Source organism: Globicephala melas, chromosome 1 (genome assembly GCF_963455315.2).
Source record: "Globicephala melas chromosome 1, mGloMel1.2, whole genome shotgun sequence".
NCBI lineage: Eukaryota > Metazoa > Chordata > Mammalia > Artiodactyla > Delphinidae > Globicephala > Globicephala melas.
This window is the reverse complement of record NC_083314.1, coordinates 172,988,987-173,001,779: the sequence shown is the minus strand read 5'-3', so window position 1 is coordinate 173,001,779 and position 12,793 is coordinate 172,988,987. Positions and strand designations below refer to the sequence as shown.

At 46.6% G+C, this 12,793-nt stretch overlaps 1 protein-coding gene across 1 annotated transcript in view; it reads left to right on the top strand.

Moving 5' to 3' along the window:
* MICOS10 (mitochondrial contact site and cristae organizing system subunit 10) overlaps window positions 1-2,199 on the top strand; it is a 36,673-nt gene extending 34,474 nt beyond the window's left edge. The window contains exon 4 of the mRNA XM_030876442.3: window positions 1,950-2,199. Within this exon, the coding sequence (XP_030732302.1) occupies window positions 1,950-1,964 (15 nt within the window). The 3' untranslated portion in view covers window positions 1,965-2,199. The remainder of the gene's footprint in view (window positions 1-1,949) is intronic.
* Window positions 2,200-12,793: the final 10,594 nt, after the last annotated feature.

Here is a 12,793-nt window from a genome sequence, read left to right as displayed (position 1 = left end):
CAAGCTAAACCTAAAGACTTCTGAACTCAGCCATTATTCTGCTTTCTACTGAAGAGCGCAGGTTCTTGACTGTGAGTCCCACATGATTCTGCCGAAGTCCTTGTCTACAGATGGGTTTTTAATGATGCAGACAGGATGAAAAAGTGTAACACATGCCTCAAGAGGAAGGAGGTAGCACGGTTCCTAAGGTTTTTGTGTGTAGCAGCCCTTTGGACAGAGGTGGTATTTATTTTTGTATCCCCAGGGCCTGGAACAAAGTAGGTGCTCAAATAAATGTAAAATGAATGAATGAAATAAATTGTATGTCTTATTAGATGTGCTAACGGCCTCAGGCTTATTAAGGCATAACCTTTATAGCAACACAAGCTTCATGAAGAGCTTCACATTCTCTGGTTGTGTAGAATCATCTACTTTCTTGGTTACCCTTGAGCTAGAATCACTGTGATCTGGGCAGCAGCAGGGGGCCAGTGGAAAGAGCACAGAAGCCAGGACACCCAGATGTGAGTCCTGGTCCATCACTTGCTTTCTATGTGCTCTTGAGTTTTTCACTTCTGAGATTGTTTTCTGTCTGTAAAATGAGGGTAGTAATTTCTGCCTACAGGGTTGTTGTGAGGATTAAATGTGAAATGTTTTTAAGCTATGAGGTGCTATATATATATATATATATATAAATAGAAATGTTGGTTATTATAATTGAGGCCAACTAAGAAAGGGTGACAGACTCGTTTGTTGTTCCACCATAATAACAAGTAGGGCAGAAAAGGAGGCACAAATGAGTGTCCCAGTTCTGGTCAAAAGCTGTAGCCACGAGGGTGGCCGAATCTTAAATGACAGTATATGCCACCACGGCTCGGTGGCCTGTGTCTGAGAACGTGCTCAGACGGTCAGCTGCCTACTGAACAGCCGGTGCGGGCCTGGGGAGGGGACTGGGAGCAGGGGAGTCGGCCAGTGGGGAAGCCGGGCAGGCGTCTCGCAGGCCCTCTGTAGTCATGCCCCGTCCCCACGCCAGAGCCAGGGTGAGCTGATCAGAGGGACAGCGCAAGTGAGCAGAGGCGCAGCTGCGGGGCGTCAGCGCTGACGACAGGCGCTTTCCACTGCTCCCTGGCGCCTCGCTCTCTTGGCACCACGGCTGAAGTTAGAGGAGAACATAAAGGGACAGGGAGAGGAGCTTCAGGTCTTTTAATTGTTTGAAATGTTTTCATTGTTCCAAACTGAGTTGTCATGGATAAATGGCTCAGGGGTGGTTATATGTGGATGTATTTAACGGCTGAGAGTTACTGTGGAAAATATTGTTACAGTATTTACAGCCTTGTGCGTACGGCTCCAAAATGGCCTTTTGTAACTTTATCTGAACTGGAGTCTGTGCCTTGATGTCGTCATCCTCCATTCTCTGAAAAGAGGAACAAAATCCCAACTTGGGGCTTTTTCAATGTAGTCATATCATGGTAATTGCTCGCGGAGTGCCTGCTATGACCTGTGGACCATCCTAGGCGCTCCATCTTTACATTCTTTCTCTAGACCTCTCTCCCAGTAGATTTGTGAGAGAGGTTTTACTACCCTCATTCAGCAGATGAGAAGGCCGAATTTCACTGAGGTTTAAGAAACTTGCCGAAGTTCCTGTCATTGGTAGGCCATTTGATTCCAGAGCCATGCTCTTTCCAGTCACCTGGGATCCGTCCCTTTGATGGGTTTTAGGAATATAGTTATCCAGGTACAGACTGTTCAGCCCTGTTGCGTTCCTTTTCTATTTTCCCCCCTCAAAGATTGAGGAGCCACTCTGAAGAACCTGGGCTGGAAGGATACAGTCCTCTTGTGAGACAGATTTAAAGCAAACAGAGTGGTAAGGCTTGGGGCCCGTCGGTCCTCTGGGTCTGACCTGCAGCAGCAAGTTAGAGAGGGTTGTCGGAACGCTGTGTGCACAGTTCTAACCTGAGTGTCCTTCCTTACAGGAGCAGGAGCAGTGACTCAAGTCTGAGAACATCCCGGTGGGAGGGAAAGAGAAATCACGTTTATTCCTCAGGAATACTGAAGTGCCCTGGAGTAAGCTGACACTCTTCTGTAACAATGTTATCAGTAATGCTTTAAACTCCAGCACACTGTTTATGTATTTGAAACCAAGTCTGTTTCTTGTTTTGTATTTTCTCTCTGGAAATTGCAAGGAGGTGGTCTTGAAAGAAATAAATGAAACAAAAATAGGCAGCCCAGTGCATTGCCTGCGTTTCTTTGCCTTTAAAGGGTCTCTGAGCAGGAGGAAAAGTATATTTGGACTGCCAGCAGCTGTAACCGCCTGGTCCCAGCCTCTCTTTAGAGCCTTACTGGAACCACAGCCGTTGTGCATTCCTCCCCACTCGCCCCTTAACGTGTAGTTTCAGAGCTGCTTCCACCTCATAAATCGGAGCTTGGAGAGTGCTGCCGCGTTGTCCGAAGAAGATGACAAATGCCTTGAGGATCCTCGCTTGCTCTGGCCGTTCTTTAAAACCCTGTGTTCTCATCATCGGCCCTGGCTGGGCACGTCTCAGCTGTGTCTGCTGCGCTGAGGTCGGGTAGTGGGCTGTCTTGGCAGGTACGGGACCTCGCTGTGTCTGTCAGTGGCCCACTCCATTGATGGCATGATTCCCCACAGCTTCAAGGAGCTCGACACCGTCCGGGCCTCAGCACTGGGGGCTTTGTCCTGGGGGCTGGGGAGAGCTCGTGGCTCACACAGCTGGCCGGAAGGCCATGTTTGGGGTTGATTTCATCTTCACATAGCAGCTGAAGTCTGGGGACAAAAGGGCCACTACTCATGCCCCTCTGTGAATTTATACCTTTGGTTTCACTTGAACCAGGGAGGCTAGACACAAAAGTAGTATTGTAGCAATTTCTTCTAAAAATGTGCAGAATCTCAGAGCTCAGTCTTTCAGATCTTATTTCTCCCTCTTTATAATAAAATTAAGATGGGCGGAACTTGATCCCACTTGTCCCTTTAAATGCTGATTGAGCATCTGCCGTGAGCTGAGCACTGTTATAGGCAGCAGAGAGAAATGGATGAGAGACAAGACACAGGCCCCTTTAAGGAGCTTAGAGTCTGAAGCAAAGACAGACACTCAAACCCTTTCTGACACTGGACGAGGAGTAGTGTAGACAAAGTGCAGTGAGAGCAAAGGAGAAGGAGCAGCTAAGTCTCCTTAGGACGGCCTGGCAGAGGAGGGGAGAACGCGGGCTGAAGCTTGAAGTTCATTGGACCTTCCAGACAGACAGGAAGAGAGGGAAGGTAGCTTTTGCAAAGGCTCAGAATCATGGCAATGCGTTTTATTGTTGGGGAACCACAAGAAGGTCAGTATAGCCCGAGTATGCAGGGGCAGGAGAGGTGTGGAGGGATGGGGTGGGCATCAGGGTGGAGCTGGTGTCTGACCCCAATTCAGGAACAGTGATTAGACAATTCTTGTAAGTGTAGGTATACCTTCTCCCCTTTTCCTTCCTCGTCCTTCACCCCAGCCCCCTTCCCAGAAAGGTGTGCTAAACTCTGGACCAAAACAGGCAGCAGTGGCTCTCGGCCCTACAAACTGTCCAGGCTCCTCTGCTCTCTGGACTTTTTCATTTCTTTGGATCAGTTGAAGCCCAAAGATGGGCCTGAGCCCAGGACTGGAAGTCATGGCCCTGGCCTGCCATAGCCATTCCGCTGCTTTTCACTCTGCCCTCTTCATTCCATGATCAAGACACTCATGTAATTGAAAGAAAAATAACCTTACAACCCGTTTCATCTCTTACACTTTTCTCCATATTCGCTTTAAAAGTTACTGTTTCCTCCCAATTCTTCCATCTTTATTCAGGCAGAGAGAATAACAGGTCCCCTCCGAAAAAAGACAAAAACAGAAAACACAGCATGCCCACTAATTCTCTAGATGTGTCAGTAGAATATGGAGTGGAAATGGACACTGGAATCAGACTTCTCTATGTCATTCGTTATTAGGTTTTAGGCATTTATTCGGATGGACCCCTTTGCCCGGCATCTTTGAAACACCACTTGTGTGTTTTGAGAAACTGAGCTCTGTGAGGGAATAGTTCTGGGCAAAGGCCAGCCAAGGGAAGCATTGGCTGTTTGCTTTAACTCCAGAGTACTTTGTATTCCCGCCTTGTAGCTCTTAGCAGAGACTGGCCCAAAGCACAATGCTCGATCTTGTCCCCTCTCCCTGCTCCCGTCTCAAATCACCTTTCAGAAAGTCCCAGCTTGTTGGCAAAGGCACACATTCTGTTCTACTTTAAGTTTCATCAGAAATTCAAGTCCTCTGGGGCCCTGTTCCCTTGTGGGCCTGTGAAACTTTGCTTTTTGTCTGCACTTCTGGAACCAAATACAAGGAAATTCATGGGTTTGGGGAGAGAGTGATGGGAACCCAACTGGGCACAGGATACTGGGATAAAGCTGTGGCGCCCCAAAAGTGGCCTGCCCTGCCAACATATATAAATCCATACAGTCTGAACTTGACACTGTATAATTTGGCCCAGAACAATATGTATTTTGAACTCATTTAGGTGAATGACTTTGGCATTCTGAGAACCCACTGGGGGAGCCTTTATCAGGCTGCATTTGCCTTGTGCAGAAGTATGCCTTTGTTCTGAGAAATGGCCTCAGAACACACTCTGTTGAGCTGTCTCCTTGATTGTCATCCTCTCTCACCCATTTCAAAAGATCCACGGATGCAGTCTTGAAATCCTGCTTGCAGGAGATGCAGAAATTGGGGATGAAGGAAATATCTATGTACTTTTGCTTTTAGTTTTCCCAAACCTCACTGTTTACTTTTTTTTTTTTTAATGTAACCAAGCCATAATTATATTTTACTTGTCATGGTTCAATCTGATTGTATTGTTGAAGGACTATTTTTGAACCTGTCCAAATAAATTCTGCAAAGTCTTTCCACAAGGATGTACTTGATGGGGCTGGAACAACCTTCATCCCGAGTGGTGCTGAGACAAACGAGCTCCTGTGGCATGCTTTATAATTACATAAATGCCAAGGGGTGGAAGGGGGAAAGTGGAAATTCTCAGTACCGAAAGGAATGTTAAATTTAGAATCACAAGCTCATCTGGAAGTTATCACCACTCTTTTCTCTAAGTGTGCTGCAAGCACCACTTCCCCTCGGACACTAAAGTATGTTGCTGGGGTAAACAGACCTGGCAGGAGCAGGGCAGACGTTCCCGTGTTTGCTGAGCAGTCTTGTGTGGAACATGGGTGAGAGTCAGGGTGACTGCTCCAGCAGTAAAGTGCCTCGAAGGGAGGGCACGGGCAGGGAGCAGGGAACAAGGGAGGGGCAGGGCCTCCACGGGAAGAGCTTAGGGTTCCCAGCGGGACGACCTGGGTCTGAGTCCCTCCTCCACCACTTAACTTGCCATGTGACGGTGGGAGTTGCTTAGTCTCTTCAAACTTCAGTTTCCTCATCTGTAAAGAGAGGAAAGGATGATTTCTACCTTACAGACATTGCGGGTCAAATATATATGCTAACACAAGTATTTAAAAAGCAGATGCTGCTATTTGAATCAGAATAGAGCACATGGTATTAATGGTAGGTAGTCAGGGGACTGTTCTAGAACAGGAAGAGGGCATAATCCTTGGGTTCAAGGAGTTGGCTCTTTGAGTCTAAGTTAGCAAGATCTGAGGGAGAGAATGGGTGTCTCAAATGAGTTCCTGGTGATTAAAAGCCTAAAAATTGTTGGAAAACACTATACTGTGCATCTTCATGAATAAGCATCAGTGTCATTTGTTTTCACCCTGCTCCATTGAGACATGCACGAGTAAAGCCTCCTGAAACTCCACCTGAGCTTTTCAAAGACCAGAGTTACTTACTGAGCACACGGCCTCAGTGCTGTGCCAAGAGGGGAAGGAGGGAAAAGGACACTGAAGAAACAGAACGGGAACCCGAGAGCTCCAGGGGCTTCTGGCGTGGTAGGAAACAGGACAGGGCCGGAGCATTTGCATTCAGGATAATTGACTTCAATAGTGTGATTATCACTTGAGTTCAGAGCCAGAAGATGTAAGTCGGGGAAGATGATGTCAAGAATTCTGGAGGGGGCTTCCCTGGTGGCGCAGTGGTTGCGAGTCCGCCTGCCGATGCAGGGGACACGGGTTCGTGCCCTGGTCTGGGAAGATCCCACATGCTGCGGAGCGGCTGGGCCCGTGAGCCATGGCCGCTGAGCCTGCGCGTCCGGAGCCTGTGCTCCGCAACGGGAGAGGCCGCAACAGTGAGAGGCCCGCGTACAGAAAAAAAAAAAAAGAATTCTGGAGTTCAGGAGTGGGCAGAAGATGAGCCTTTAATAGGGAAGAAACTGGGACTAGAAAAAGGAGCTCATTATCAGCTGTCACTCATGTTTATTCCTGGTCTAGCCAGATTGAGCCTGGCAGAACTTAATTTGATCTCTTCAAATGAATACTTACTAATAGTTTGTATTTATTGGGCACCTACTGTGTGCTAGTTACTATTCTAAGGCTTTATGTATATCATGATACTTAATTTTTACAACAATTCTGTGAGAGAAGTACTATTATCTTCATTTTATAAATGAGGAAACAGATTTTTTGTTTTTGTTTTTGGCCTCTCCCGTTGCGGAGCAGAGGCTCCGGACGCTCAGGCTCAGCGGCCACGGCTCACGGGCCCAGCCACTCCGCGGCATGTGGGATCTTCCCGGACTGGGCACGAACCTGAGTCTGCTGCATCGGCAGGCGGACTCTCAACCACTGCGCCACCAGGGAAGCCCTAGTTTTTTTTTCTTAAAGACATAATTTATAGACAGTAAAATGCACCCCTATCACCAGGTAGAAAATGGAAACACTTTTTATAAAGTATACTAGTAATATTCACTACCTTTATGTTTTACTTTTAAGGGGTTAAATTTTTTGATAACTTTTGATTTTGGTACAGAAAAGTTGTGAAAATAAAGCAAGGAATTCCTTTGTACCCTTTACCCATGTTAACCAATTGTTCACATTTTTTCTCATTTATCATTCTTGGTGTATGTATAGTATTTTTGAGAGAAGTTGGAAATACGCCCATTTACCCCTAACTTCAATGTATATTTTCTAAGAATAAGGATATCCTCTTATATAACCACAGTGCAGTTATCAAAATCAGGCAGTGTTTTAAAATTTTATTTATTTATTTTTGGCTGTGTTGGGTCTTCGTTGTGGTGCGCGGGCTTCTCATTGCGGTGGCTTCTCTTGTTGCGGAGCACAGGCTCTAGGCACGCAGGCTTCAGTAGTTGCGGCACGTGGGCTCAGTAGTTTTGGCTCATAGGCTTAGTTGCTCTGCGGCATGTGGGATCTTCCCGGACCAGGGATCGAACCTGTGTCCCCTGCACTGGCAGGTGGACTCTCAACCACTGTGCCACCAGGGAAGTCCCAAAATCTGGCGATTAACGTTGATAAAAATAGTATCTAATCCACAGTACATGTTCAAATTTTGTAAATTGTCAAAACAATATATTGTCTATCGATTTCCCCCAGTCTAGGATCCAATCCAGGGTCATGCATTGTATTTAGCTGTCGAGTCTCTTTCTTTAATCCAGAACCGTTCATCAGCTTTTTTTCTTGATCTTGACATTTTTGAAGAGTGTAAGCCAGTTATTTTGTGGAATGTTTCTCAGTTTGGGTTTGTCTGATGTTTCCTCGTGATTAGATTCAGGTTTTGCAGTTTTGGCACAGGTGATGTGTCCTTTTCAGTACATCATATCAGGAGGCACATGATGTCCATTTGTCTCAACATTAGTGATGTGAACTCTGGTCACTTAGTTAAAGTGGTGTTTGCCTGGTTTCTCCACTGTAAATTTATTATTTTTCTCTTTGTCATTTATAAATAAGTTGTGGTGAGATACTTTTGAGGCTGTAAATATTCCTGTTCCTTATCAAGCTATCATAGTTTTAGCATCCATTGATAATTTTCTAAATTCATTATTCCTTATTATTTGACATTCTATGAGGAAGAACTTTCCCTTTCCCCCCATTTACTTGATCATTAATTTATGTCAGTGTGGACTTGTGGATTCTTGTTTTATTAAATTGTTTATAATCCATTACTGTCAATATTTATTCCTCAAATTGTTCAGATTTGTCTAATAGGAGCTCTTTCAAGCTGTTGCCTGTATCCTCTGGCATATCTAGTCCATTCTTTAAGCACGAGATATTCCAGACTCTTGTATTTGCTTTGCCCCACCCTTGGAGTCAGCCATTTCCCCAAGGAGCCCTAATTCCTTTTAGTGGAGAATGGTAGTTAGAAACCAAGATCAGTAAGTGTGTTCATCGCTATTAGTGTGTCATTGCTTCTAGGCCTCTCAGCAGATGGAGCTAGGGAATAGGGGTGTGTGTGTGTGTCCTCGAGTTTGTACTGATTTTTTTTAAAATTAATTTATTTGTTTTTATTTTTGGCTGTGTTGGGTCTTCATTCCTGTGCGCGGGCTTTCTCTAGTTGAGGTGAGTGGGGGCTACTCTTCGTTGCGGTGCGTGGGCTTCTCATTGTGGAGCACGGACTCTAGGTTTGCGGGCTTCAGTAGTTGTGGCATGCGGGCTCAGTAGTTGTGGCTCGCGGGCTGTAGAGCTCAGGCTTAGTAGTTGTGGTTCATGGGCTTAGTTGCTCCGCGGCATGTGGGATCTTCCCGGACCAGGGCTCAAACCCGTATCCCCTGCATTGGCAGGTGGATTCTTAACCACTGCGCCACCAGGGAAGTCCTAATGTTTCCTGTATTTTTAAAACCCCTAAATTAAGTTACTTTTTAAGTGGGTGGCCCTGACTGGTCATTTCTATGGGTCAGTGACTTTCAATTGGAAGAAAGGCTTCCCAAAATTCTTACCATAGAGCATCCTCTGTTCTCATCTGAGCTGCTTCCCTAGGTCACTATGTAATCATGAGCAAGTCACTTGATCTCTCTGGGCCTCATTGTAAGACAGTTGTAATGATCCCTTCCTGTCACACAGTACAAATGTGAGGTCAGGCATTGTGTTCTTGAGGAGAAAAGTGAAATAGCCAGCTAAATAAGAGTCTCTTATAATCAATTATGTAACAAATTATTGTCAAAAGAATCATCCCCCTTTAAGCTGGAGGTTTATCAATTGTGATATACCATGACAGACTCTTTCACACCCCAGAAACAAAGAGAAGGCCCACCACTTTACTTCCTCTTTTCTCTATAGTGGACTTCATGGATAAAACCCAAGTTCTGCTTTGTTTTTTACCAGGAAAAGTCCTCTTGTCAAGGAATATCAAGGTAATTATAGACCTTTCCTTAATCTATGTAGATACCCTTCTTGAAGACCGGGAGATAGAGCCACAGAAGGTGAGGCATAGAACATGTCAATTAGTGGCCACATCTAGTGACACCTCTCCCTTGGCCCCAGAAAGCAGCCATAATACTTCTTTTGGGCCTGGACATGTGATCTGTAAAGCCCCAGTTTAGTTGAGGAAGGGGACCCTTGGGGCTTGCTCTCACTTTGCCAGAATCTCTGCAGATCTTCCAGGGGCCTCCCAGCCTTCAGCCTCTCCCCCTACCAGTTTTAACTCGGTTTAATGCGTGTTGTTTTCTGTTCAGACAATTTCGATGGTTCCCCGATAATGCACAAAATATCGGTCCACATTTCTTAGCCTAGCATTGAAGGTCCTCTACCATGTAGCCCCTATCTCTGCCACCTACTGTATGCCCCCTACCCCATCCATGGAGTAAGATAGAGGCCAAGAGCAGGGGCTCTGGAGCCACACTTTTGGGGTTTGAATCCAATTCTGACACTTACTCGATGCTATGGGGCCTTGGAAGTGATTTGCTCTGTCCATGCCTCAGTCTCTTCATCTGTAAATGGGAGCAATGATGCTAATACCCACCTCAAAATGTTACTGTGAGAACATATGAAAAGCCTTTTGGACAGTGCTTGGTGTATAGTAATGTTAGACTATATTATTACTATTGCCCCCTTTAAAGCTATTCTCCACACAGCAGCCAGTGTTAAACCATAAACTGGATTATGTCAGTCCTCTGCTCAAAGCCTTCATCTCACTTGGCAAAAAAGCTGAAGTCAGTAGAGTGGACTCTGAGACCCTACGTGATCTGGTGCCAGTCTGACCTTGACTCCTACCACCAGCTCCCTGTTCCTCTGCTGCAGTCCTTCTGTCCCTGCTGTGTCTGAACACGTTGGATGTTCTCTCTCTTCTCCCGGGTGTCCACACAACTCGCTCCCTCATCTCTTTCAAGTCTTTACTCAGTGTGTGTCAGGGAGACCCTTCCAGACTGCTCTGGTTTTTGTAATCCTCACCCCCCCCCACCCCCACAACACACTTCTCTGTTTTCTCTCTTTGGCCTTTATCATGATCTCACAGTTTGTATCTTTACCTGCTATTTTGTTGGTTGTCTGTCTCCTCCCACTAAAATGTAAGCTCCCTGAGGGTAGATATTTTTATTATTTTGGAGTTTCCTTCTTTACTGCCATATCCTTAGTACCTGAATACAGCCTGGCACATAGTAGGCACTCGATAAATATTCACTGAGAAACTGAATGTTAGTCTGTTACCTCTATTTCAGTCAAACTAGTTATCTATTCCTGAAACACATTTTCCTAGGAGTGACAAATTCATTCAAACAAATACGTTTATTTCACAAGCCAAATGTATCCATTTTGGTGACTGCCTAGAGGAGCTGTGTTAAGAAGGATTCTGAGGCTACATCTGGGCCAATCCAGAAAGTGTGTGTTAATGGTCTCTTCTTGTGGTGCTCTGAAGGTCTGAGGGCCACATCTTTGTCCAGCGCAAAACCCTTTTTCCGGGCCCTTTCTTTCTTAGCGTGGACTGCTTTCTCGACTTGTCGAAGTCTTGCTCATACCTCAGAGCCCTTGTTTAAATCCTCCTTCTTCCAGCAAGCCTTTCCTAGGCATGCCAGCTCCTTGGGACTGCTGCCTTCTCTGAACCCCTTGGCCTCATGCCTGGGCAGCTTCTCTGCCAATGAGCTTTTCCTTTGCTCCTCTACTTCCCATTGTCAGTGTGTCTGCCCTTTTCCCTTCCAGGGCAGGCCTTATGCCTTACTCTGTTTCCAGTTCCTGATGCTGTGCTGGACACTTAGTAAGTGGTCAAAAAAAATAGGTTGTTTTAATTAAGACTTTTGGGGAGGTAGGCAACAGACTCCTTCCAATCAGCTTAAAATTGTAAGATACTGGTGAAGTTCAGAGAGTCCAGGGAAAGGTGAACATCAAGGGCAGAGGGGCGAGAACCAAGCCCCTCATCGCTCCTTCAGCAGCCAGAGTTCTCTAGGATTCTGCCCCTAATGCGATTCAGCTCCCTGGCACAGTCCCCATGCCTCTCTGTTTGGATTCCTCAGAGAGAGGACTTGATTGGCCCAGCCTGGGTCAGTGTCACTCGGCCACAGGAGGACAGGTTCATGGAGAACAAACTTGGCTGCTGAGGTACGTTGTGTTGACTGGTGGGTGTGGTTGGAAGCCGGTTCCCTGGTAGAGGGGCTGCACAGACACCCAGGTGATATTCTTTTGTGCCTTCCAGTTCTCCAATACCCATGTTCCTAACAGGAAGATTTTTCAAAGACTTTATCTGGTGCACAAAAACCTTAAGGAAAAAAAGCTGTTCTGTGGGATATTAAATACAGAAGGACCAACTCTTCAGCAGAGAGAAAAATTCTCCTGCTCTCTGTGGATATACATGGGCTGCTGGGAGCTGAGAAATGGAAGAAACAACGGAGAAGGGAGATTGTAAAAGAATTGACTTGCCTCACGCTGCCCACCACCCTGGCAGCCCTGTTCACCGTGTTTACCACAGCCACAGGGTGGAGGAATTCCAAGCACAAGGCCCTTCCCTGAGAGCCTGGCTCTGGTGCTGTCACTTGGAGGTGGGTGGGTTGTTACCGCGGGGTCAGGCAGCCCCAGCTGAAGAAACAGGGAGAGTGATGGCGGGAGGAAGCAAACAAACAAGGAGCAAAGTGAGGGGTTGGGGGTAGCCCCTGGCACCCTGTCCCTGGCATTTAGGTCACATTCCTGGTGACGTCGGTATGTTCATTCTTACAGATGAGGAAACAGCCATAACCACCACTGCCTCTCTGGAGTGGAGAAAGGACATTCCTTGGAGTCAGACCGACTTGAGTTTAAATTTCCACTCTGAAATTCCCCGAATTTAGATCTCATCTCTGACCTTCCTCTCTTCTCATCTCCCCCTTCTTAGCAATTAATCCCTCTTGATTTTTGGTCTCCCATCCTACCTACAAAGGGCATTTGACATTTTTCCAGGGGACAAGTTCCCCTTGGGGCCTCATTTCTGCTCTCCAGTTGGCCAACGCCATACCTCCCACACCCTCAGTAGCCTTCAGGGGCAGACCCTATAGTTCACTGTCACCTCCTCCTGCTTTCTCTGAGCCCAAGATGGGGCCCAGAGGCTTTCTGAGCCCCCAGGGACAGGAGAAGGCAAGAGCCAGCCCAGGGGGTGGGCTCAGAGTTAGAAGATCTGATTCTGCTCCTGGATCTGCTACTGACTCGCTGAGTGAACGTAGGCAAATCCTTTTCCTCCGTGGGAAAGGAAAAGACGACACTAGTAGCTTTCACTTCCTAAGGGCCGAGCTGGTGCCAGGCTCTGTGCTTCACGCACACGTCCCTCAGTGAATTCTCCCAGTAAGCGTGCGCTTGGGCACTATTAAAATTCCTATTTCACAGATGAGCAAACTGAGGCTCAGGACGTGCATTACTTGAGTGAGGTGAGAAAGCTTTGTGCTAAAGCCTGGGTTTGATCCAGGGACTCTGACTCCCTGCCTTCTCTCTGCTATACACCTCCCTAAAATAGCTTTCATTTTCTGG